At 31.4% G+C, this 27,627-nt stretch overlaps 1 protein-coding gene across 1 annotated transcript; it reads left to right on the plus strand.

Annotated features, from left to right (window-relative positions):
* The first annotated feature begins 521 nt into the window (after nt 1–521).
* Nucleotides 522–15,952, plus strand: LOC132716476 (uncharacterized). Its single transcript, XM_060699764.1, has 7 exons — nt 522–719; nt 4,581–4,669; nt 9,920–10,048; nt 10,451–10,544; nt 12,031–12,165; nt 14,507–14,639; nt 15,233–15,952. Exons 2-6 carry the CDS (start codon nt 4,592–4,594, stop codon nt 14,557–14,559), a joined length of 489 nt encoding a protein of 162 aa, XP_060555747.1. The 5' UTR covers nt 522–719; nt 4,581–4,591; the 3' UTR covers nt 14,560–14,639; nt 15,233–15,952.
* The last annotated feature ends 11,675 nt before the right edge of the window (nt 15,953–27,627 follow it).

The raw sequence follows: 27,627 nt of genomic DNA on the forward strand, positions 1-27,627 counted from the left end.
CGGCGTATGGTTCCCAAATAAAAGAATGCATGTGCCCTAAACGAAAAAACAATGGGCGGAAGGAGATCTGAGGTTATGAACCTTTTGTCCTGTCCTTATTTGTTAAGAAACATTATGACAAAGGGGTTATTGCAAAGAAGCGTAGAATATTGAATATTAACGGAATATTTGTCATTCAATGTAAGTCTTATATCGATGTGTGTAAAAGACATTATCTAACAAACATTTTTTTTCTAGGATTGTTGAACTGATGGGCTGAACACAAACGGAATCCCCTAAAGAACGCCCAAAATGATAATATGTTGCAGGCGTGGACGGTAAATTGCACTTTTCATTACCGTCCATGAACAGACTCAATCAAACCGAGCCTGAAAAATTAACAATTTTGTTGTTTTTGACTTACTTTAGGGATTCTGTATTTCTCTCTATTCTATTACTATGCATGTAGTTACAGTACATGATATCTAGATGTAAGATATTGAACATCTGCCTGATTAATTTCTCTTACATCTTTTTCAGGAGCATTATTCTACACAAGGATATAGCGTCTAAAAACGTGTTGCTGGATGATAATTGTAACGCTCGCCTTATTGACTTTGGCTTGGCAAGGGAAGAAGATGATGAAACATCAATAGCTGGGGGGAGACTGCTATATTCGCATCCTGGGGTTGGTCATGGATGTGCAAAAGAAAGCTGGGATTATTACAGCTTTGGTGTTAGTACGTGTTTTTGTCTTCATATAGAAGTTGGAAAGTACTTTATTCTTTTTTTAGCTCTCCAGAAACGAAGGTTCAGGGTGAGCTATTAGTATCAAAGGGGGATGGTTAGGCGTCCGTCGTCATGCGTCAACAATCATCTTCTCTGAAATTGCTAGGTAGATTTACCTCAAATTAGGTCTGTAACATCCTTGTGACAGACACACTTTAATTTGTCATTTCAATTGGCCCCTTTTAGGGGTCAACAGAGCTCAAAATAGAAAAAAAAATCTTTAAACATCTTCTACTTCTAAATAAAATGATGGATGATCACCAAACGTTTATGTTAGCATTCTTACGTAGTTTTTTTATCAACTTTGCTCATATTAATTTGAAAGAAGATGCTAAAGCTAGAAATAGAAAAAAAAAAACTTTAATCGTCACCGAACTTTGTCTGTAGCATTCTTATGTAGCCTTTTATCAAGTTTGCTCATATTAAGTTGATTTGCGCCTTTAAGGAACCGATATAGCTAAAAAAGGAAAACTAAAAACATTTTTGTACTGAACTTATTGATGGATGGTCACCAAATTTTGTCTGTAGCATTCTTAAATGTTCTGTTATCACATTTGTTCAAATTTATTTGATTGACCCCTTGTAGGGGCCATTTTAGCTAAAAATTGAAAAATCTTTCAACAGTTTCTCCTATTGAACTAATTGATGGATGATCACCAAACTTTGTCTATAGCATTCTAGGGTAGTTTTTAATCAAGTTTGCCACTTTAAGGAGCAAATAAATCTTAAAATAGAAAAAAAAGCTTTAAATGTTTCTTTTTACAAAATTAATTGATGCATACTCTCCAAACTTTTTCTGTAGCATTTTTAGGTAGTCTTTTATCAATTTTGCTCATATTTATTTGACTGGATTCTTTAAGGGGCCGCTATAGTTAAAAATAGAAGAAACCTAAAACATTTTTAATGAACTTATTTATGGATGATTAAAACTTTAGTTTAAGTGAACTCATGCAACTGTAGCAGTTGTTTTTGTTTGTCTTAATGTAAATTGTCATTTTCTTATTCTCTGTGCTTTTTAAGTATCAGTCTCAATTATTTCTATTCATTCTAAATAAATATTGACCCGTGGTGCCATCCTGACAAACAGTATACATGTATATCAAAATACTGAGATGATGTAATTATTTAATTTTGAAGATAAATAAAAAGACAGATCGCAATTCCGAAAGTCATTCATAGGCAAATTGTATCAAAAATTAATGGATGGATGATCACCAAACTTGATCTGTAGCATTCTTAAAGGCTTTATTTTTATCAAGTTTGCTCAAATTAATTTTATTTGCCCCATTTAAGGGGTCGCTTGAGCTGAAAATGAAATAAAAATCAAGAAGCGTGAGTCGATATGCATTTACTTACCAGATGAACAGTAACAATGAACAATGAACATTTGTGAAAGGTTCCTATCAATTTTTACTATAAAGAAACTAATCAATGTCAGGAAACAATATATAACTAGAGAGGCAAGTTTAAGTTTATATGGAGAGTCTTTCTACAAGTTTATTTGATTTCAGAAAAAGTTATTTCCATAATCACTGAAAAACAGTTGTTCCTGGTGAGCTATTCAGGGCCATCATCGCTCTCTTGTTTACATTATTGATAAACCTTTCTGGAACACCTGATGCGAATAGATATATTGTTTTAATATGTGGCAGTAAAATGTGCAAGGATATATATATAAGATTGGTTCACTGAAAATAGAGAACAAATAGTTGTTACTTAAACTGATATTTAGATTGTTTACAAACTGATATTTAGATTGTTTACAAAAACTTTGAAACATTGGCTATTATTATAATAATTGGAGGTTCTGTGACATAGGGATAACTTCTCTTTCCTGTCGGCAAAATGTATTTCTTTGCAATATAGCAGCTTTTTTCATTCGGACAAATTCCGTCTGTTATCAGTTTGAGTCCCTGTAAAATTAACAGGGAAGAACGGATTATAAAAAGAATAATCAATGGTGAATTTAAAATTACAAACTGAACTCGGCGAATCTCATTGGCCAGTCTAAAATTAAATGAAAATGATAGTTCAAAGATTCTAAAATAAAATGTAAGGGATAGTTCTGACCATTCTAAAATATAATTTCAAGGACAGTTCTTAAATAAAATGTAAAGGATAGTTCCAAGTGAAATGTTATAATAGGAACAAGAAAAGTTCTTTCACCTTAAGGTTAATTTGCAAATGATTACCAAATTTATAAAGTCAAACATAAACAAGAAAAAGGGACACGTAGAAAAGAAGATGTCCTCCTTTTAAAATCATAAATATCAATTGGTTATAATTTAAGTTCATTGTTAACTTTACAAAATGGATATTTTCCAAGCTAATAAGAAATAATTCAATTGTCATTGTTAGACAAGCATTGCTAACATTTCTTTTTGTATAAAAAAAAACTTAGAAATAACATAATTTTACATATTAACCAGTTTTACTTTAGTCGATTATCATTTTAAAGACATTTCTTGTTATATTTTATTTGATCCGAAATTATTCTCATCTGAAATCGTTAAGTCTATAAGATCTATTTAAATTTCTTTTTTAGAAAGTAGCTTCAGTCCATAATGAATTGCAAAGTCATTGCCGTTCAGTGGATCAAAGCTTCATATGTTGTCTTTGTGCTTCTAAGCAGTTCCTTTTGATATGTACTGAAGTAAACTTGCATTATCATGCATTTTTGTTACACAAAGAACTTCATTCATCATGGAACATTTCATGTCAACTTGGAAACCACGTCTGAATGTTAATTAATTGGTCATTGTATTAGGTTTAATTGATAATGTCAACAAATATTTAATTGTTAAACTATTGTATACAAACAAAGTATTTATTTTTATTTTTACTTAAACAGAAGCAAAACAAGTGGAAAAAGTGTAATCCATCAGAAGCATTAATCACAACAAAATTACATGAACAATGCAGACTCGGTTAATTGTATATCTGAGCACTTATGATTTTAACTACCTTTGAGTGTCATATTAACTTAATCAATCAGTTGAGACTATTGGTTGCATTGAAGACTTTGAAAACTATTCAATTGATACATTTTAATATAAATAATCAACAACAATTTATTAATAACTGAGAATTATTTATATATTTATTTTCAATATTGACACATTAAATATGTGTAAAATAACTTGAATTACGAGAATATTTTAATTGTCATTTCCGGCTTCAATATATACTCATGAGAATGGTTATTAGACTGTTGTAGTTTTTTTCTAGATCATTTGCTAAATAACACAAAGCTGTGCACACTTTTATCAATCACAACGCCACAAATAATAGGCATTGCTTCCAATCTCAAAGTTTTTTTAATCCTTTATTCAATAAAATTGTGCCAAAACTTTTTGATATTTTCATCTTTATAGTGTATCGTGTAGGGGTTGCGTTCATTGAACGCTGCCTTTCCTTGTTGATCTTGTTTATCATAGTTCATATTTCATTATAATCTTAATTAAATTGTGTTGATTTCTGGTCTGATCAGATTTAATGAATGAGGTGATTTGAGCATAAAAATTCAATCGAAAGTAAGTGGGGATGCGGTTTGCAATAGCCATTCAAAAATAATAATGAAAGGTCAAAAATCATTAAAATGATTACTTTAAGATATTAGGAGTATTATTTGTATCTAGTCATGTCATCATAATTCGTGTAGACAAAACACAGTTTCAACCTAATAATTTTAGAACAGTCACGTATTCAATGATAGAACTTCAGGCGATGATCGTCTTCGTTGAAACTTCCTACATATGTTGTCCTGTATTGTATTGTTTTTGTATTGGTTTTTTTTTCTTATTACAAAATAGTTGTAAGAGAAATGATTACAAGTTTTGGACCGGAGGGCGAAGAAAACATATACTTGAAGCATATTGCAGAAAAAGACGTAAAAATGGATGTAAGAAAGATTTCTTATATATTAAAAGCGTTGAAATATAATATGTGCATTTTCCAAGTACTATAAAAAAGCAAATATACTTACTAATAATTGAATGGCAAGTTAGCTGACAATGTAGTCGGTGATCAAAATTGCTTTGCTTAAACTGTTTTGTGATCATATTTTATGATCATGTTAATTTTGTTCCTGTTATATGTTTAAATATGTAACCTAAGTATACCTCTTCAAAGATCATTATTTTTTCAGTTTTAAATCATGTTCAATTCAGGCTTTATACAGTTGTACAATATTTAAAAAAAAATATTAATGGAAGATCAGGGACAATTAAATGTGCAGTTTAATTGAGTATCCTTATATTTAACATTTGTTTTGTCGAAAAATCAAGACATTAATCAAATTCATTCATTAATTACGAAAACTGGACCTATTTTACAAAAATTCAAAAGTTTGACTATAAAGGACCGTCATATAAATGTCATACTTGAAGGATTTTAATAGGCTATCAGGTATTTTTAAATATGAATTAAATAAAACTATTTATAACAAATTTATGCAATTTTAACCCATTTGCGCCTGTTGTCTACTTTTGTAGACACTAGCAGTTATCAGTACACTAGGACCTAATTATGAGCGCACATTTGTTTATCATTGTTATTCTATACTTGTTGTCATGATAAGTGTTAATTGGACTATTTTGCTAGACAAAATGCAGACCACTACGTTATTTGCAGTGTGTTTTCAACAAGAATGTGATAAAAATTGCCTTGAAAATATTATTGAAAATGGCTAGCAGAAACAGGTATGTAAAACTTTATATTGTTTTTATTTTATATCATAAAGTATGATTGTTTTATATTGTATAATTATATTTCTGCTCAATTCCTGTTTTATAATTCAGAAATATGTATAAAATGTGTTATGACAGTCAATTTAGATTTTGTCTACAAAAGTAGACAATAGGATCAAATGGGTACGTTTTATCATTATGAAAATATTTTGTTGTTTACAGAAGATACACAGTAACTGAAATCATATCAATGCTTGAGGATGAAGGTAACTTTGAAAGGGCAGATATACATGTTCAACTACCTCCTGTAGATGAACTGACAGATGAAGATAGTGCAAGTGAAGATGAAGAAGTAGGTTACAACAACCTCAGTGGACGTCAGTTAGACCAACAAGCAACAGCGACAGTTATTCGCCTAGATGGACGTCATGTTGTTGATTCAGCATCAGACTCCGATCTAGTTAGTAATAAATAAATAAAATAAATAAATAAAATAAATAATAATAAAAAGATAAATAAATAAATACGAAGCAAGTAAGTAAATAATGTACAGTAAATCCAGTTGAGAATAAGATTTTTTATATTTATCATATTTATTTTTCAGGAAACTGACCATTCTTCAGATTCTTCTGATACAGATGAAATACGAAGTGCCTGCAAATATTGCAAAAAGACCTCAAGTAAGAATTGCACTACGGGATCCAGCTCCGCGTCCCTAACGACCTGCACCAGTAAAGAGGAATTGGGAAAATAAAGATCTACCTGAGCAAGATAAAGACAGATTCACTTGGCATGGCTCAAATATAGACAAAAGTCGATGGCCGCAAACACCAGATGGCATCTTCAACTTATTTTTTGATGATGACGTGATCAACATGATTGTTGAACAGAGTATAAGATATGCTGGTTCAAAAGGCAACCATTCGTTTTCAACTTCACCCCAAGAAATTAGGATCTTCCTAGCAATTCTGCTTATATCAGGCTATAACACTGTGCCAAGACGGAGATAGTTCTGGAGCCGGGATGATGACGTAAGGAATGAGGCAATAGCTCGTACAATGCCGCGAGACAGATTCGACATATTGGTGCGATATGTACATCTTTGCGATAACAACAATCTTGACAGAGAGGACAAGTTTAGCAAAGTAAGACCACTGCTATGTCTGCTGAATGAGCGCTTCTTGTTATACTTCTTGAAAGAGAAAAACCTTTCAATCGACGAAAGCATGATCCCGTACTATGGGCGACACGGAGCGAAACAGTTTATTCGTGGGAAACCAATTAGGTTCGGTTATAAGATGTGGGCGTTAACGACAGCACTTGGATATGTTTTACAATTTGAGCCCTATCAAGGGGCAAAAGGCCACTAAACCCATGATCCTGGCTTCCTTGGAATGGGCGGAGCAGTAGTTATGGACCTGCTTTCAGAGCTGCAGAAAGATGATGCATACCATCTGACTTTTGATAATCTATTTACTTCCCTGAAGCTCATGGACCGGCTTACAGATATGGGAATATCTTGCACAGGAACCATCCGTGCCAACCGAATAGAAGATTGTCCTGTCAAAGATGTAAAAGACATGGGAAAATCGCAACGAGGAAACTATGATAAAAGGTATGACGCACACAAAGGTCTGATAGTGGTGAGGTGGAATGACAACAATACAGTGAATGTGGTGTCAAAATTGCCATGGAGTTGAACCATTGCAACAAGCAACACGGTGGTCAAAGCAGGCAAAAGCTAGGGTGCGCCTTCCGCAGCCATACCTTATAAAGCATTACAACCAGACAATGGGAGGTGTGGACAGGATGGATCAAAATGTTGAGACGTATCGTATCTCTATCAGATCCAAGAAGTGGTGGTGGCCAGTGTTTATGTATTGCATTGACCTTGCGGTGCAGCAAACCTGGCACATTTACCGTGCTACTGATGCAGGATTGAGGCAACCATTAGATCTGTTAGGTGTCAGACGAGCTCTGGTTACTGTGCTGCTTGCTCAGGGGCGTACACCTGCTGTCAGCCCTGGCAGACCAAGAGGTAGGATGAGGCCATTGTCAAGAAGAATTCCAGACCATATCCGACTTGATGGTAAAAATCAATACGCAGAGCCAGCAAAGAAGTGCGCTGTTCATTGTGTGGAAAAAAATGCAGGACACAATGTTCCAAATGTAATGTTGGAGTGCACAGGAAATGCTTTGAAATGTTTCACAGTGTTTAGGTACTCATACGATCAAAGCCAAAAGACATGAACAATAATAATTCATATTCAGAATGAATTTCAGAGTGAACACTTCTGTGCCTAATGTCTACTTTTGTAGGAAAAGTAATAGAAAACATTGCCTGTATAAACTTAAAGAATTTTTCAAGTAAAAGTTATCAAATAAACCAACAATAGGTTATCTGGACATATATTCTATATGTGTTTTACACATACCCATTTGCGCCTGTTGTCTACTTTTGTAGACAAAATATTAAAACACTAAAATAAAAAATACAGTACTTATATTTGAAAAATAAACGGATATATGTTATAACTATATGGTTACTATATGTTTTATACATTTCTTATATAAAATAAAATTCCGGCACAAATGGGTTAAGAAAAAACTCGCATTAACTGTCACGGTCCTTTTATAGGTCATGGTCATATTAAATTAACTGAATCGCTCATTATGATAATTTATGTAAATTTTGGTTTTGGTTTGTTTCCAAGTAGTAATAAAATCTGACCAGTAATATGTAATAAAAAAATGGTATGGCCAATCTTAGAAGAAAATAGTTTATGTTTATCATTGGCCAATCTTAGAAGAAAATAGTTTATGTTTATCATAAAGTTCATTTTAACTTCTATTTCAATTTTTACTACCAGTGCTATCAAGCAAAAGATTGTTATACCCAAGAATGGATACAAGACATCCAATACAAAAGTATAGTCACTGCAACTTCAATTAAATAGCTTGAGAGCAAGAACAAGGTCATTTTTAGGACGATTTTAACTTTTATTGCTCACCTTGCTCAGCAAGTCGCTTATATTTTAAGAGTTGTTTTGACTTTGTATGAATCTTATCAGCCCATTGTTGAAAAATTACCAGATTTAACAAAATGCAATAATTCTTTCATAAATGTCAAAATCCTAGAAACGTGTTTGTCTGACCTACTTGGAGATATTGTTATGTCAATCAATAGCCAGTTTTAGCTGATTTCATCAAACATAATGGAACTTACTTTAAACAAATTTAAATATTTTTACTGAAGAAGCAAACAAAGAAGACTAAACAGACTGACGGAAAACTACCGGTACTATGCCGGTCAAACAAACTCTAAACTCGTTGCATCTCATTTAGAGTTAAATCTGTTGGGTTTTGAAAGCATCAGTTATAACGACCCTTACGTGCATTTTAATCCTAAAATGGTGCAAATTGCATAACTTTACAAACTTGTGATTGGCATTTCGTTTAAAGAAATTATACGTCAGAAATCTATATATTTTCATATTCTTCAGAATTGTCAAATATGTACACAAAAATGGTTTAATAATGAATTACGAGCATGTTTAACTGACATGTTTAACACTCGATGAAAGTAGCCGTAATCGTGCTTTGATGTGTCACAATCATAGAGCAAAATGTAAACAAAGTAGTATTGTGAGTTCCATACAAAATACATAATTCACGTAAATTATTCCAATTGCCAACAGGGCAAAGAACCCCCCAAAAAAAAAGACAGAAAAAATAACAGTTCATTTATATTGCAAATGGGTATTTGTTAGATTGTTAGAAACTGTAACCAGATACAACAAATAAAGAGAATAAAAAAGAAATTAGCAGTTCTGAGGCATTATGGGTCTTTAACAAACAAACATGCTACATATGTATGCATTCAAGTTTTTGTTTGATGAAAACAAGTGAAGCATTGAATAATTACAAAACTGGCTTGCCAGTCGGGGAATATAAATTTGTCAGTGTTATTTCAAACTGAACAAAATAAGTATTTGAAGAAGGACTCGCACAAACTTAGGCATTTTCTTGTAAAATATATCTGTTAGCTAATGTCTCTGCCCCTTCAAAATGAAAGAATATCTTATGGATATTAAATTTTCATACTGAACTTAAATTTAGACTTAACACTGATTATTTTCTAAACAGAAAAAAGAGAAAACAATAAAATTATAAAACTAATTACTTTAACTTTAACTTGTGTAATCGTATGTAAAATACTCTCTAAGGATATGTAAAAACTGTGCTAAAATAGTTATTTACCCATGCATCCATATAGAATTATATATAACAATATGAATTAACCTTTCAAATGTGTGCGTTCATTTTGTTGACACATGATTATGTACTTATATTTTATAAATATAAATAGCCGCATAATCATACCATAAGTAAAATCTCTCGAAAAGAATAAGCATCACTGTATTAGTATTGTGCATTTATTTGCAAGTTTGATTCTTTTACAGGAAAACATATGGAAATATGATGAATTAGGAAATATAGGTCAAAAGCTGACTGAACTTTCAACATGTCTGCTGGAACAAACTGATTGGAAAGTTAGAGATTTCACAAAAAATGTCATTGACGAGTTACATGTAAGAACTTAAACCAGATAAAAACACCATAGAGTTGCTCTTTAATTTTCATGGAATAATTGCATGATCAAATCGATTGTGTTCTGCCCTACCTTCTCACTTTTCGTTTTCTTCCGTTCATCTTATCTTCTGATGACCTTGTTTCATTTATATTGCTTTCGTAATACCATCTTTGTGTTAAGAAAACAAAGTCGCACAGAAAATAGAAATTAATATTTGCATAGCAAAACAATTAGGATTTAAAACAAAGGTTACTATTAGTTATCATATTAATATTTAGAATATCATCTGTTTTATTGATATTGTTTGATCATTTTCTTGTTAAAATTGATGCCTGTCTGCTAATTCAATACTGTAATAATGTTAATAAACCATCTGTCAGAATGTTTTTCATTCCGCCAGACAATATGGATACATTTAGGCGAAAGCTGCCTTCTTGAGGTTTCAAAAGGTGTTAATGACGAGACATGCCATTCCTGTATGATCAATAAAAAAGGTAAGTATTGCTTCTTAAATATTTACGAGTAATTTCCCTGACACTTTCTTGTTTGAAAAAATATGAGTTAATTAAAAGTTAGAGATTAATATATATATATATATTAAGACCCTAGGTGAAACATGGATAATGGTAGTCATAATGATATATCTTTAAGTTTTTCTATAGGATATATTTGTAGCAGTCCTCGTTCACCAGTATACGATAATGCACCCTTCATTAACTTTTATTTACAAAGTGGACATGTTTTTACTGGTTCAAAATTAAAAAAACGCTCGTGCAGCATATGTTATGAAGTGCCTCAACGGTAGAATTGTTTCTGACTATAACATATGATCTAAATCATAGACAATATGTTGTGTACAGGCAACTGTTTTGAATGTCATAATTTATTCTGCCTACAAATAACTTAATAACCAATTTAAAAGTAAAATGCAAAAGAACCAATTCATATATTTTTTTTTCAATTGTCAATTCCTCACTTAATTCATACTTCTTCTTGCGAAAAAGGAAAAATAAAATAATATCAGATTCATTATTATATCTATTAATACCTTTTTTCATCTAAAATAGGTTTAAGGCGCGAAATGAATTTGGCAATATCAAGTTTTGCACCTTGTAGTCCGCTTGTTAGCAATTTCGTGTTCGCTCTGTAATCGAAGAAGAAATGAACATCCTTGGCAGAAATATTAAATTAATAAATTGATATGCAAAATGCAGGTTTTGGTTTTTAAGTCTAAATGTGTGAAATAGCAATGTTCAAATCTTTAATATGTTTTACATGTAGCATTTTCTGTTGAACGTTACAAAGGTGATGAAACCAATGTATCTTATATACATTATATATATATATATAATTACATGTGTATATATAATTAGTTACCCCGGCCCCAGGGCGTGGTATGAGTGACTCAAGATATATATAATTTATACACGTATATTAGTATTTTTATATAAAAACCACAATGCCTATAAAATATAGTTGGCATATATTATCGTCTGTGAGACTTCAACAAAGTTTTAAACAAATGATTATCCTGGTGACAAAAAAATCTTCCTTTTGAAAAATATACCTAAATTAAATAGATCTTTATCAAAAATATTTTAAAGGACTTTTCTTCATAATTATCTTGCATATAGCAAAGCATACATATTTGCCATGTATCATAAAATACATTGATAATTTTGTACAATTCATAAATTGTTTAGAGTTTTTTTTATTTCTGAAAATTGGCACTTCTAAAAGCCAAGCTTAAGTTCATAAAAATGTCGATAACTCGTAACCATACTGTAAACTTTGTCTTTGCATACAGGTGTCATTTACGGCATATAACTGACCTTTGTTGTTAATTTTACCATTCCTTATAATGCAAGTTAGGAGAATCTTACAATAATACAAACACCTTGTTATGTTATTATGAGCTAATTCTGACAGCGTTTGATTGTTGGATGTCTATAAATTAGATGCTTTTGCTTTTTATTACAGCAAAACAAACATCCATGAATCAGAGGCACATTGAAAACTGCAAACAAAAAATTGAAGTGTGCATAGCTTGTGAAAAGAACAGTTTTCTTAACCCAATTACATGTTATTGTGGGTTAGAACTGACACCTTCAATTGGTAAGTCGGCTAACGTGTATATTCTCACTGTTGTCAGATAGCTTAGGTTAGATAACTGTTTTGCTTTTAGAATATTGATTTTACTAAAGATAACTATTTAGTATTTTTATCTACACTTTTACAAGGTACGATCTGTTACAATTATTAAGATAATGATTTAAAAATTATATTTAGTTATATTTAGTTTTAGATAACACAGTATTTGAGCCACTTTTTATTAACTTGGAAAACACCCCCAAACATGTAGAAACGTAGATATAATTGCTTCATTGTTATTGATTATAACACGCATCTGAAATGTTCGTTCAAGATGACTAGACTAGCATTGCAGATTAATCATTAAGACCTTGACATTCAATGTCAAATCACTGCATTTTTTCTTCTTTTTTGTTTACTTCTTGTTGTAACTGGCTATTTTGTTATATTTGAATGAATGTCTTCATATTTAGACACAATGTCTTTTCGGACAAGACGTCAATGAAGATAAAACTAACATTGACCTTTTTTAAAGCAGCACGCCTCCAAATTCATGTTAATTTTCATAACATTTTTGAAATGTATTTAAAAGTAAAATAATGTGAGGTAAACAAATAAAGTAATTTACATATTGCAATCGGCATTTACAAGCCACGAAAATTACCAAAATGTGGTCAACAACAGCAAAAACAGCCCTAACTGCGTTAGTAACGCAGTAGAAATATGGTAATAAAATACTGTAAAGCCAGTGTTAAACCGCACATAACATGTTAAATATCAATTAGATCTTGAATGTTTTTACCTTTCTTAAAGATCCTGCATGTTTTGTGATACCACACTTTCAGAAAATTATATATGTATATACTTATGCAAATAAAACAATTTTCAAACATCGAAGAATATGTAAAATGTGTACTGCAAATATGTGGCCACATTATATTTAATCAATCAATTACATGCATTTATTTCTTATTGGAAAATTTGACTAAGAATTTTTAGAAAATAAATTTCTAATTACCTCCCTTTATTTACATGAAATGTTAAATTCGGTAACATCTTTATAAACAATGTTTATTGGAACTTACAATATTGAAATTTCTTAATTTGAGCATCATATTTATGAATTAAAACCATGAAAAAATTGTGTAACAGGATCTTTAAAAGTTTAGTGCAGTTTTTTCAATATTGATTTTCTTGAAATATTTTGGATCATCTGGAGGAGTGCAGCTTTAAATGACCTTGGTATTGAAGGCGTAATCATTGAATGTTCACTGTTTCACCATGATTGGCGGTAAAACTTTGTAATAAGTATAATGAAATCATTAATACCAAGCAAAAATGACACATCAATGCAAAATAACAATGTATCTGTGTGTCTGGGTATGTGTGCGTGTGTCTTAACTCTGACAATTTAAATGTGCCTTATTTTAAACGTCAGGAAAATATAAAAAATGTACAAAAGTAGCTATAGCTTAGTTTATGAATGAATTGTCTTTATACTAAAATTGATAATTTTTTGCACTGATGAAGACACATAGCCGAAACGCATACGAAATAATTCATGAATGTTCGTATTTGTGTGGCTTGTATGTTTATTTTGTCTTTATTCTCGGACACAACTCGTTTTGAGGACAGACCTTCAAGTGGATGAGACTTACATTAATCTTGAGTCATAAATGACCTTGTTTTTCAAGGTAAATTGTTACATGCTGTAACTAGCTGTCCAGGAACCAGTAGAGATATTAATAATACTAATACTATATTAGTAAAACAGTGTATTTAAATTTGACACTGATAGGAAGTTTGGTATAATGTAGTCTCTTTATATTTGAAATGGCTTCAGAAGAATTTTTTTCACAATGGCTATAGATTTATTATTTATGAATGAATTATCCTCATATATAGACACAGCAGTCCTTCAACTTGATAAGCCTAACATCGATCTTGATTCATAAATGACCTTTACTTTCCACGTCTTGTTATTCGTGTGTGTGAAAGTTGCTTCAACTTTATTATTATCTCAGGACTTGTTAGATAACAGATGATTATACTCTTTCACCAAGATAATTTATTGCACTTAATATGGGTGCAAACATCATAAAGGCCCCGTTCAAATTGGCTTCAGACAACTGTAATAGTTAAGGTGGTATGTGGACTATGAATGACTTTCAGTAATAGTTCTAGTTATCTTATACTAATGACTTGAGGTTAACTTAGTTTATGTAATATAATAAGCAGGGATATTCATCCCTGCAAATAAAACTGATGGCAAACATGACCTGAATCAATTGTACTATTAGAAATGGTATACATTCGTTTTTCATGATGCAATTAATTTGTATTTAACTGTTTAATCATCTTGTAGGTAACAGATGGGGAGCATTACTTATAGCAGGAACCGATGCTGATGACGATTAAGTAGCAAAAGCGCTGACTCAAGATGTTATGGACTTGAAAAGGGTTTTGATATCTCAAGCACCTCGAGTATTTGGAATCAGGTCTGTATGTTGATGACTGTCCGCATGATCTAAAAAATTGCATGATTGGCCTGATCATAAAACGTTGTCTATTTGTCTGTCTATCTTCATGAGATTCTATATGAATTTTTCACAGGCTGTTTGGAATAAGTTCATTGATAATAGTTAAGGGCAGTAATGACTCTCTGTCATGTTTTCACTAAAAATTGTTTCGTCGAAGGAGACATCCATTGTTTTAATATTGTTTTAATTATTTTTCTTGCAAATTACAATTACAGTACATTGGATGGAATGTTGTCATAAAAAAGGTAACGCGTTCATTACAGGCACGAGAATGACATTATTGTAAATCGCGCTATTCATCTTACAATATATAAGATGTTGTGTAAAATTGCATCCTCCTGCACCTGTTAAAACACTGGAAAATCCAGTATGAAAATTTCATTCAATAATATTTAATAATTCTAATCCAATTTTACAAAAATGATAATTGTTTGATCATTTAAACGTAACTAACCATCAAAGAAATCGGTAAAATTTATAACAAACTGACCTATCCCTGTTTGCCCCTGCTTAGTTTTTAACTAATGTAAACATGTTCATTTTCTCTATAGTGAAAGAAACGTACGTACAGTTGTACCGAGTACCCTACACAATCTACATGACAAAGAAGAATTATGGCCTAAAACCAAAGACTGCATTAGACACTTTAGTGAGACAACAGATATAGATACCCTGCTTATATTTTTATCCTGTCATGGGACAAAAACAAAAGAGCCACAAGATGGTCAGTTTCAATTAGGCTCAAATGAAGACGACAATATCAGTCTAGAAAATTTTGAAAAAGAATTAGAACGTTTGGAAAATATTGAAAAATTGATAGTAGTGTTGGATCGATGCTATCCTCCTGTGATAAGATTTAAGAAAAGGGAACGAATTTACGTTCAGATAAACTCTTGCAAGGGGGATCAACAGGCTAAGATGGATCGTTATGGGAGCATCTTCACAAGATTTTTTATAGGAGGTTTAAAAGCAAAGTCGGAAGGAGGACAATGTTCCGATAAATGTGAATGTTGTATAGAGTACTGGAATAAAAGTACAGATTTTATAACTGTTGATAACTTATTTGACTATGTCAGTTGTCATTTAAGTGAACAAACGCCAACCCGTCATACATGCTTGCATCATCACAGCAGCAATATTGCATTTTTTACCGGAGTTACAGTGGAAATAAATTTCAACTGTAAAAACACCTCCACAGGTACAAAAATACCACTTGAGTACCTGAACGATATAGACCAATTGAAAACAATATTGAAGAAACAGTTTAAACGTAAGTATTTACTTTTGTTTAAAGCATTTTTATATAAGTACAGATGAAGGAGTTTGCATGGCACATATTGCTCTTGTTGATTAACTTTCAGTCTAAGATATATTGATGAGACTCCAAGACTTTGATCATAGCAATTTAATCACTTTCTAAGGAATTGAAGAATCATTCATTTACAAATTGTCAAAGTAATCTGAACTTAACTAAACATTAACATGTATGAATAGGCAATTATGTTTTACCTGAACTTAAAATTTGATATAATCATTGTTGTTTTTTTTATTTCAGGAGAAAACGTGACTGATGCGTGTATAAGTAGAAATACATTTAGGAAAAGGAAGGGAGACATTGGGCAAGTTTGTGACATCCTAGAAAAGGTGATGTTAGCTTGGGTGCTACGACAGCCATTGGAAGTTGCTTTTAGTTCTGAATAAATAATCAGTTTCTGGCTGTTGGCTTATTGGTTTCTTTTGCTTTCTTTGAAGAAGTGACATCTGATATTCAAAATGTTCGATATTGTTATAAAGAATCAGTGGTGGACACACAGTTTATGATCTTATGAAAATTGAAACCTTTTTAATTTGTCTTTACATTACATGTCGCGTAAGTAATCACAGAACATTTTGCACATAAAAGGGAACAAAGTAGCAGAGCGTTATTTTTCATCAGATCGTTTTGCATGTAACAAATATTTTTTCTATGTTTCTTTATCTAACCCAATCAAACTGAAATGTGCCGAATAACTCAACAGTTAGATTGCAACTCAAAATTGTTGTAAATTTTTAGATATGTTTTTGCTTTAGATTTAACAATTTCATTAGTTGAAATTGTCATTCTTTATCTTTATGAAAAGGTAAATAGTATCAGAACGGCCTTTAAAAGTATATGTCAGTATCATGTCATATTATACATTTTTGAATGGTTGATATTAAGATCTAGCACTTGTACTTTTAGAGGTAAAATATTTGAGTGCTTAAACTAAATATCATAATACATGCGTACGTGTTTAAAATTCTATTGAAACAACCAAACTCTGCATATGCAAAACGTATTTATATATCATGTAATGTAATGTTTTACTATAACAGATTTTTTTTTTGTGATAAAGAAAAATATTGTGTTAATTGCGTTTTGAATAATTATTCAGATTTTATTCAATCATTGGCTGAGGTCTAGATTTAAAATCAGTTTACTAAGTCCATGACCATATCGAAAAGGTCTGAGTGCCATAGGTATAAGTACTCAGTATAGCTAACATTTAGGAATTTTGAACAGATTTATGGTATCTCTTCTGTATCAACCAAACAAAAACGACTATTTAATGTCGTTGTCAATCAGTAGGGTAACCTACACTTTAGTTCTATGAACGAGGACAAGATATATCCTCATTATCCTGAATGCATAGTGTGCAAATAAAAAAATCTGGAAAATATAAGTATTGATTTTCGCTTAATTCAATCTCTCGTTAAACGTATACGTCTACGTATTGCGATAAAAATGCATTTTGTGTATAACATAGGACCTGACATTAAGCGCATTTTCCGAGAATAGAAATTTTTGTATAGATATTTTTAGTAATTTAGAAACTTTATATAGACATTAAGCCTCTTCAAGTGTAAGTTTTGAAAATACAAAAACAAATGTAACATAACTACGTTTTGCCATAATTGTTTGAAATGCTTATGACCATTGTACTTTACAAATTATTGGGAACAACTGTATCACTTAAAAAAACAATGACTCATAGAGTTAATTCAACAACTAATATAACAATTGTGTTAAATATGCCATGCTTGTTAAATTAAAATCATCATGCTGTTGTTGTTGTTGTTGTTGTTGTTGTTGAACAATAAAACTATAAAATCCTATGGATTTGAATACCATTTTATAGAATTAAGTGGCAAGTTGATAGATCTATGGTGCTAATCTGAATAAATAGCCAATTAATCATTTTTTTTCACGTCATTTCAGTCTGCACAATGTAACTGATTGTTTTTGTCTCGAATAATGTATTTTTTTTGAAAATATTATATATTATTGTATACTAGAAAATTATATCAATGCTTCTACTTACAAACAATGATATAAGAGGTTTTATCAAATGACATATCATCCCAAATTGTTTCATAGGGAGAGCACTTAAGTTCGCAGTGGTAACCCTGGGGCGGAACAATAAAGATCTGTTACGGTTAACCCTTATGGTCATTTGATTTATAATTCAGGATAGATTTTAAGAATAGTAGTCAGTCACTTGCACATATAAGATGCCCTGAAAATTAATTGAGATGAAGCGATCGTCGGGAACTGACCACATGTGTTGCAATTGTCATGAGGACCAATCAAATCAAGTAAATTAGAAGTTCGTGTAAGAGGAAAGCAATCTATGGTTAAAACAGTACCCGTTTATAGAATCGAATATGTTACCTCAGTAAATAAATTATATGTTTTTGTCGCTATACTGGTATTTACGATACATTGCAAATTAATGTCAACATATTGGACGCTATTATTTGTTTTTAATGATGAAAAGTCATAAGTACGATCGTGAAAAAATGTCGAAAGTATGTTGTTTTGTTATTTTGACTTTTCACTATCGTACTTTTGAGTTTTCGTCATTGTACCTTCGATTTTCCACTTTTTTGTTTCGTTGTTTCGACTCATGTCGTATGTTCGTGTAATGTGATATGTACCGCGATGCCCATAATGGACACGGTAACTGATCTATCCCACATTTTTTAAAATTTAATGTTGAAATTGATACATTTCGGGCGATATTTCCGATATTTAGACAAATCCTTGGATGTCGTTAATTCTTTATAATTTTTGCGTAATGAAATGTAAAATTAAAGCAAAATTTAAAGTAATTTTGATTTTTTTTCACTGCATTTACAAATTATATATGGATGAACATTATGTTTCTTTAATAACTATATTAAAAACATGACTAAAACATACTGATTTTCCTAGATAACATTTGCTCATTTATACATTTTGGTTAAACAGATACTTTATGTGATCAAGCTTAAAAGTTCTTTGCAAGAATAAAAAAATATTTTGGTCGCAAATTGTATTATATACCGATGAAAAATATAGCAAATTGCTTTTCCCCATGTTCTTGAAGTGTCTTAGTAGAATCACATGAATAAAGGATAAGTTAGAGTTAAACGTCGAATTAAACTTATTTCTTGGAGAAATCGGCAAAATATTTAAGGCTAAATTACAAGAATTTTTTAAGTAGATAGTTTGAGGCGAATTAGGCAGATTTTAACAAATTTCGTAAACCACTCGATGTTACCTAATTATGCACATATAACCATTCTTGTTAGAAATGTTTCGCATCGCGTAATTCAAAAAGATAAACATTATAAATGAACAGATATACCAAAGATATTTTACAGACGGAACTGCTATTACTCGCTGTAGTTAATAGGTTATATATTTAGATAGTCGCCATAGATATTTATATAAATTTCCAAATGTTTAAGAACAACTGTATCTATTAACAAAAAAAAATACAAAAGGGACGCTTAGAGTTATTTCAACAACTAATGTAACAATCTTGTTCAATATGCCATGTTTGTTAGATAAAAAGCATCCTGTTGTTGTTGTTGTTGCTGTTGTTGATATTTAATGTTGTTTTTTGTTGTTGTTGTTGTAACGAGTTTGACACATATAAAAAATGAACAATAAAATTATAAATGTCCTATGAATTTGAATACGATTTTATAGGAATAAAGTGACAAGTTGATATATCTATTTGCTAATCTGAATAAATAACCAATTAATCATAGTTTATTTCACGTCATTCCCATCTGCACAATGTATCTGAGAGGTTTTGTCTGGAATATTGAAAATTTATTGAAAATATGCAAAAAGAAAATATTATCTATTTCTTGTTATTATGGTGCAATACTCGGGTGAAGCGATAAATGTCTGTTACAGTTAACGCTAATGGTCATTTGTCTTCTACCGCTGATCCGGAAAGACTGGTGGAATAGAAGTCAGTCAATTGCAGAGAATATGTTAAATACTGGTAAGATGTCCTGAAAATCCATTTAGATTGGCGATTGTCGAGAAATGACCACATATGTGTTGCAATTGTCATAAAAAAACTAGCAGTATCAAGTAACCTAGAAGTGTTAGAGGAAAGCAATCATGTTCAAAAGAGTACCCATTTATAGAATGGAATACGTTAACTCTAAAAAGATATGGTTTAATAGCTGCGCTAGTATTTGCGATACATTGCAAAGTTATTTCAACATATTGGAAGCTACTTTATTATTATTATTATTATTATTATTATTATTATTATTATTATTATTATTATCTTCATTCTTTTTAATGATTTGAAGAAGAAATACGATGAAGAAAAATCGAAATAATCAACGTTGAAAGATCGAAACTACGTATGTCATCATATATGGCAAACTCTGGAAAACTAAAGAAGAGGAAGAATACATTAAAACTGATATTACATAATGAAAAAGTCTCTTCACTAATGCTTTACATGCTTTCAGTAATTATATGATAATTTAAAGCAACCTCCCGTGTAAAGATATGTCAAACTACGAGAGTGTTACACTGTATTGGCATATTATAATTCTTAATAATCATTTAAAATAGTATCACTAACTGGACGCAGTTTTTATAATTATTTTTATATGAACACGTCGAGTAATTGTATCCTCATACGGAACTTGAACATACAATCAAAGATGTTATCATTTCAATTCTTGAAGACGTTTGAACACGACATTATTTTTTCCTTCTCAAAGTTCCATTTTATTTAGTTTCAACCTTTGCTTTCTCGATTAGGTCACATGCATTCTTTAACTCGGAACATACGCCACTTTTCATGGAATGGCACTAACGTGGCTCATTGATAGTTGAATGAAAACAAACATGTAAACAAATTTGCGTCTGTTAATAAATTCAAATTTTAAGCATTACCTTTTCTAAGTGTTCAATTCTACTTAAGCCGGTGCAAGGGGGCGTATATGGTAACTTGCACTTTCCACTACCGTCCATTACCAGGCTCATTCAAACCAAAACGTGCATGTTGTCGTTTTGGGTTTTGTTAAATGACAGTATTTCACCTTTAGAATTAAAAAACTTGTAAATTTTAATATATTATTTTTGGCGTTTTCTCACACTAATCAAAAGCAACAAGAGTTATTTACAATATTATTAGGCACTACTTTCAAAACTATAATCCTAATCTTGGATTTTATGTTTAACAAAGTTCTAATACACAATTGTTTTATTTTAAAGATATTTTATGCTCATCCTTGATAAAAATATTTTAATGGAAGAAATTTACTGAAATATATTAAATTCTAACTGAAAATGTCTTTTTTGAAAAAAAATGAGGGAATAAACCATGCATTGGAAGCTGCTTTCCCTAACACAGGTAGAGTAAAAAAGGTATTTTGTTAAAAATCCGCCAGTTTCTTTAATTACACAAATATATATATATTCATATAGTGACCACGTATAGTGTGTAGGATTTAAAACATAACATATTTACTTTGTGTGAAGGCAAAACATGTTTATTGTATATAAACAAAGAGACTGTGTACCAATTATCAATATTTTCTATTATCAAATTTGAGCTTAGTATATCTTTATCATGCCATAAATATGCGAAGTTTCTAAAGAAACAGTGTCGAGATAAGTGTATTTTAATTGAAATATATTTCATAATATCAGAAATATATTTGCATAACCGAACTAAGGGAGCAAACTTATGTTAAAAGAAAAGGTATGTGGTACAGAGTATTCAAACATTGTACAATAAGTTGGTCCGCAAAACATTATATCTATGCCGCACGCTATGCCGTTGAACAACATTAGTATTCTTTGATATTTAAGCTGTGAGTTAATGATAGTTTAACCTTGACCCTTTTAGAATTTATTTGACGCTTCTTTCTAATGTATAACTTAGATTATTACGCCTCAAAACGGTTAATTTATATAATTATGCATTGGTTTTATTTCATATAATATACGTGATTTATTTACTAGTAACTAGTTAAAACTAGTAGGTAGGAACCCCCGGCGCAACTCGTTTCTTGATGTCACTTCGACTCCCCAAATTGACACCAAACTATACGGCGTCTGCTTATGTCTCGTACGTTATTTGTAACGTCGTTGCAAAAGTGTACGTCTCAGTGTCAACTGTCAACAGGTTGGCATTTTGTACTTTCAGTTTCTACAACCATAATAAAGATATATAAATAATGTAGTGTTTTTTTTTTGTTGTTGTTGTTTTTCCATGAATTTACTTATTTTAGGTGGACTTTTATTTGATATATTGACAAAAGACTCCCAGCATTAAATAACTATTTGTTTACATGTTTAGTTTCTTAGCATAGGTTAGATCGAAATACCGTTCTGTGTATTCATATTACTGTGTTCGAGGTCCTAATCCGATCACCGCCGAAAGGGCCTTAAAGTTGCGATTGATTGCATTATATATCTTCATAATGGACTAATTCACTTTAATTTACTCCATTAATTTTGTTTATTCGCGCATTTTAGAAACCAATATAATAGTATACTATATATACAATACGCACACAACTGCTTAAGTTTTCTTGTTGGTGTTGTTTTGTGTCTTTATCTCTAATTCCGGATATCTAGCCTATATTCATGATCAGCACATTTAAGCAGCATGTGTCCAGATTCATGTTAAATTTCATGGAAATCTTAAACAATTTGTTAAGACGGGAAATATTGTTATGTGAACAAGGCCGGTAATTTACAAAATTGAAAACGTTACTTATAAGTCACGTTAATTATAGATATGTCCACAATACACAAGAAGGTCCATACTTGTCACGCAACAGCAATATATTGATAAGTATTGCAAAATCAGTCAATACTCGCACATACTGTAACATTCCAAATCTCTCATTTTTTACTTTTCTTATTTAGATCTTATTACATTGTTTTCTGAAGTTTAATTTCTTGAAATATTTTGGCTCAATGTGGGGCAAAATTGCGTATTTTTTAAACCCTTTTTATTGTAAAAAAACAAATTAAAAATTGTATGTAATATAAAAAAATTGGGAAAATGAAATTTAAATTTTGGGTGAGTTCTTTTAAAACCGTTTTTTGTTTTTTTAAGGGGAGGGATTAAGGGGCAGCCGGTTTCCCCAATTATTGCTTAAATCCCCATAATAATATAAGCCCTAAAATTAAAAATTTTTTCCTTTTTACCTACCAAAAACCGGGAATTTTTAAACATGTTATCATTTTGTGAGCGCTATTGTAGCCTCATTGAGTTTTTAATCATTGTGAAAAAAACGCTTGCAAAATCATAAGAGGTTTGATGTCTTTATTTACGTTTTCCTTTCCTTATAACATTTTCAAAGCTTTCCTGGAAAATCTATTTTTAGAATAATGTATTTTGTTTACACAGTCAGGTCACACATTTATGAAAGAAGTGAAACGTATATTCTTTACATCAGTTCTATATTACTGCAAAGTTGGAGGTTTAAATAAATATTAAGGTAGATCTAAGTGCATCTTTTATTATTTATGATATTTTTTGTTGATTATCTGTTTTGATATGTTGAATAATCCTTTTTTTATGTTTTTGTTTGATAAACAGTTAAATAAATGGGACCATGACACTTGAACTATTTTACAAAATCAAAACAACATGGCAGACATCTAGGTCAGGTCATGACATACATGTTTTTTAATTTCCCTTTCCCTTTTAAAACTGAGTTTCTTTTAGATACTTTTTGAATAACCCTTTTCAGCTACATGCAATGTTTTCCTCGAAAATCTATATTTAGAATAATGCAGTGTGTCAGGTCACACATTCATGAAAGTTACTGTAGTGAAACGTTAGTGTTTTACGTCATTTCGTCCAAGTTGGATGTTTAAATAAAGATTAAGGTAAATCTAAGCGCAGTTTTATTAGTTATGCTATTTTTATTGATTATCTTTTTTGAAATGTTGAATAATCGTTGCATTTTTTATGCTTAATAGTTCAATAAATGTGACCATGACACTAAAATTGTTAAACAAATTCAAAACAACATGGCAGACATCAGGTCATGACACATAATTGTTTGGATTTTTTCAGTCTTTATAGAAAAAAATGGTTACTTGATTAAGCCTGTTCATGGACGATAATGTCAAGTGCAAACTACCGTCCACGCCCCCTAGCACTGGCTTAAGCAGAATTTAACATTTAACATGAACTGGTATAATTTTGAAGTGTGAAACATCCGCAGATGTGTTCATATGGTGGTTATCATGGAACCTTCAAAATGACACGTAAGTGCCATTCCATGAAAAGGGGCATATGGTCCCCAAGTAAAAAAATGGGTGTGCCCTTAACGAGAAAAACAATGGGAGAAACTAAATAAAATGGAATTTTGAAAGGGATCATAGGTTTTGAAGCCAGCATATCACAGATAAGACGTGAAAAGACAAATTTAAAGCAGGCCACGTATCCTAAGGGTGATTCAACACTATTCAAAAGAGGAATACTGGAACCACCCAACAAGAAAATAGCCGAATAGATAGAACTAAATTACCACAAGCACAACAAAAATGTTGTGCTGAACGATCGTTAAGGATCGAAAATATAACATCTCTGATTGAACGTACGGGGCGACTTTTTACAGCCTCCACACGGCACAGACGACGCTGATGTGGCGATAAAAAAGAGCAAATAAGAATCACTAAAGTAAGTCCAACACGACAAAATTGAAAATGTTGCAGGCTCGGTTGGATTGAGCCTGTTCATGGACGGTAATGTCATGTGCAAACTACCGTACATGCCCTATAGTACTGGCTTAAGCAGAATTTAACATTAAACATGAACTGGTACAATTTTGAATTTTGAAACATCTGCAGATGTGTTCATATGGCGGTTATCATGGAACCTTCAATGTGACACGTAAATGCCATTCCATGAAAAGCGGCATATGGTCCCCAAGTAAAAAAATGGGTGTGCCCTAAACGAGAAAACAATGGGCGAAACTAAATAAAATGAAAGGGGATCAGAGGTTATGGAGCCTGCATATAACAGATAAGACGTCAAAAGACAAATTTAAAAAGCAGCCACATATCTTTAAGGCTGTTCAACAGTATTTAAGAGAGAAATACTGGAACCATCCAACAAGAAAATAGCCGGAGAGAACGAACTAAATTACCACAAGGACAACAATAATGTAGTGCTGAACGATATTTAAGGATCGAAAATATAACATCTCTGATTTATAAATAAAGCAAAATTTCAAGAAACTTCTTTTATTTTCTCTGAATTTACATTATAATTTGGCAAGTCTTTCTTTTACGTGCGTTAGAATAAAATAACTTAGATATTTCGAATGAAAATTGAAAGAGTAGAGTTGAGAAGAAAAACCGTTAAAAACAATACTTATTTTCTTTACCATTGACAAAATATGCACTTAAAGCAGCACGCCTCCAGATTTATGTTAACTTTCACGAAAATTTTGAAAATGTATTTGAAGTTAAAATATTGTGAGGTGAACAAATAAAGTTTTTTACATATTTCACTCGGCACTTACAATCTTGCAAATAACCGAAAAGAGGTCAAAATATGCAAAAACAGCCCTTACTGCGTTAGTAACGCAGTAGAAATATGCTGATAAAATACTGCAAAATCGGTCTTAAATCGAAGTAACATGTAAACTAAAACACGAATCTTGACTGTTTTTACCTTTCTTAAAATATTAGTACAGCTTTCTCAATTTTTATTTTCTTGAAATATTTATGCTCATCTGGAGGCGTGCAGCTTTAAAATAATTATCACGGACCTAAATGATAGCGCGATACGACAATGAATACAACAAGTTATTGTTACACTAAACTATTTAAGCTGTTGTGTTTATACTATCATTTTAAAGCGTTATTGTCCTTAATTATATATCATGTTAAGTTATGATGAAACTTAAGTTATGATGAAACTAAAACGAAACAAAAGACAATGACAAACTTGTTAAAAAGGAAATTAAACTCATCTTGATTACAATAGAGACACCTGGCTTTGTTTTGTTTTTCTAATAGTACATAACTTTTGAAATATTTAAGACAGTATACACATTCGACTTCATGACTTCGTGCAATTTATCTTACATTCAATACATGTACATGATGTTATTTTCATAACTATAGATAAAGACAATAGTAGGACAATTAAATGTCATTTCACCGCTTCTTAGATATCTCCTAAATCCCTGGTTATAGCACAGAGCTATATTAAATATAAGACTCTGGCGACCCATCGGCTAAATACCTGAACTTGGCATATACTATGAAAAGCTAACTTAAGGTAGCCTCTAAAATTTGGGATGACAAATGCTGGTTTTAGTTCGATTCAAAATAATCAATTTCCAAGAGGTTGTTTGTAGGTTTCTGTTATTTGAGTAAAAGTATTATTGGTAATTTATTTGCAATTTAGCATATTAAGATATGATGAACCTTAAAAGCACTAAATAACTGTATACAGTAACAGGAACCAAATTTTCAATTTATATAAGGAAATATTGCTGTATTGTGTTATGTCATTCGACTGCGAAGCGGCTACGTTTTATATGATTTTGAATAAGACGCATGGTTTATTGCGGAATGACACGATTGAGGTTTATATTATTTCACACATTGCATGCCCCTCTCCTTTCACCGCCCTTATGTCCACTCCGGGTTTTGGTTTGGTGCCTTCTGGGTGCCCTGCTTTGGTGTGTCGGAGACTGCGTCCTGTGTACGTTGCATCTGCCTTGTTGATCTTTATTCTTGTCTTTTATTCTGCGAGTCGTCAATAAAAATAAAAGTACATCAAAACATTTACATACATCAGATTTACACTTCACTACCAATTTTAAAATTCCGACTTTGTTGCAAAACATTTTTATTTACATTTTCTTCAAATTGAATGGCAATGTTTTCTTATCTCCGTATACAAATAATGGACTGTGTAATTGTCTGTAGTTTACCGAAATTTAATATTGTGGAACCATGAAAAACAAATCATGAGTATACGCGTTGTCTCCACCTAAAAGTGAATTAATTAGCATTTAGACAAAATAGTGTCGGTAAAAGAGCTGTTGCATTGCACTGACGTACAACATCTGAATTTTATAATATATCCATTTGTTGACTTTTAGAAACTAGAAACAAGCTCGTTTTTGCAGAAATTTATCTTTTAAGTTTTTTGTATTTTTCTTTTGAGATGGAATGTATAGTGCTGTCCGGCCTAAATCTGGTTTAAGAACCTTTAAAATCCATTTTAATATAGTAAAGCGAGTTCACACGTGTGCTGTTATATATTGTCTTTCTTTTCGAAGAAAAAAGGGGGTATAGAAATAGGCTTCGTCCGTCGGTCTGTGTCTGTGACAACTATGTGTCATGATCAACACCCAGATCCTTATCTCCAAGGTCAAGGCCACACTTAAAAGTCAAAGCTTACCATGGTCTTTAAAGGGTATATTTTGTGTGCAGTCCATAATTTTTTATCGCTCAAGGGATTTCGAAATTACTTGGCACAAATGTTCACAATTATTATAATGGAATCATGTGTTATATGCAACAGCCAGACTCCTATCTTCAATGTCAAGGTCACAGTTGAGTGGCCAAAGCTTAACATGGTCTGTTTTAGGGTATATTTTGTGTGCGATATACAATTTTTTTCAGGGG

Source organism: Ruditapes philippinarum, unplaced genomic scaffold, assembly GCF_026571515.1.
Source record: "Ruditapes philippinarum isolate M1 unplaced genomic scaffold, ASM2657151v2 ctg15683_1_1_1_1, whole genome shotgun sequence".
Classification (NCBI taxonomy): Eukaryota; Metazoa; Mollusca; class Bivalvia; order Venerida; family Veneridae; genus Ruditapes; species Ruditapes philippinarum.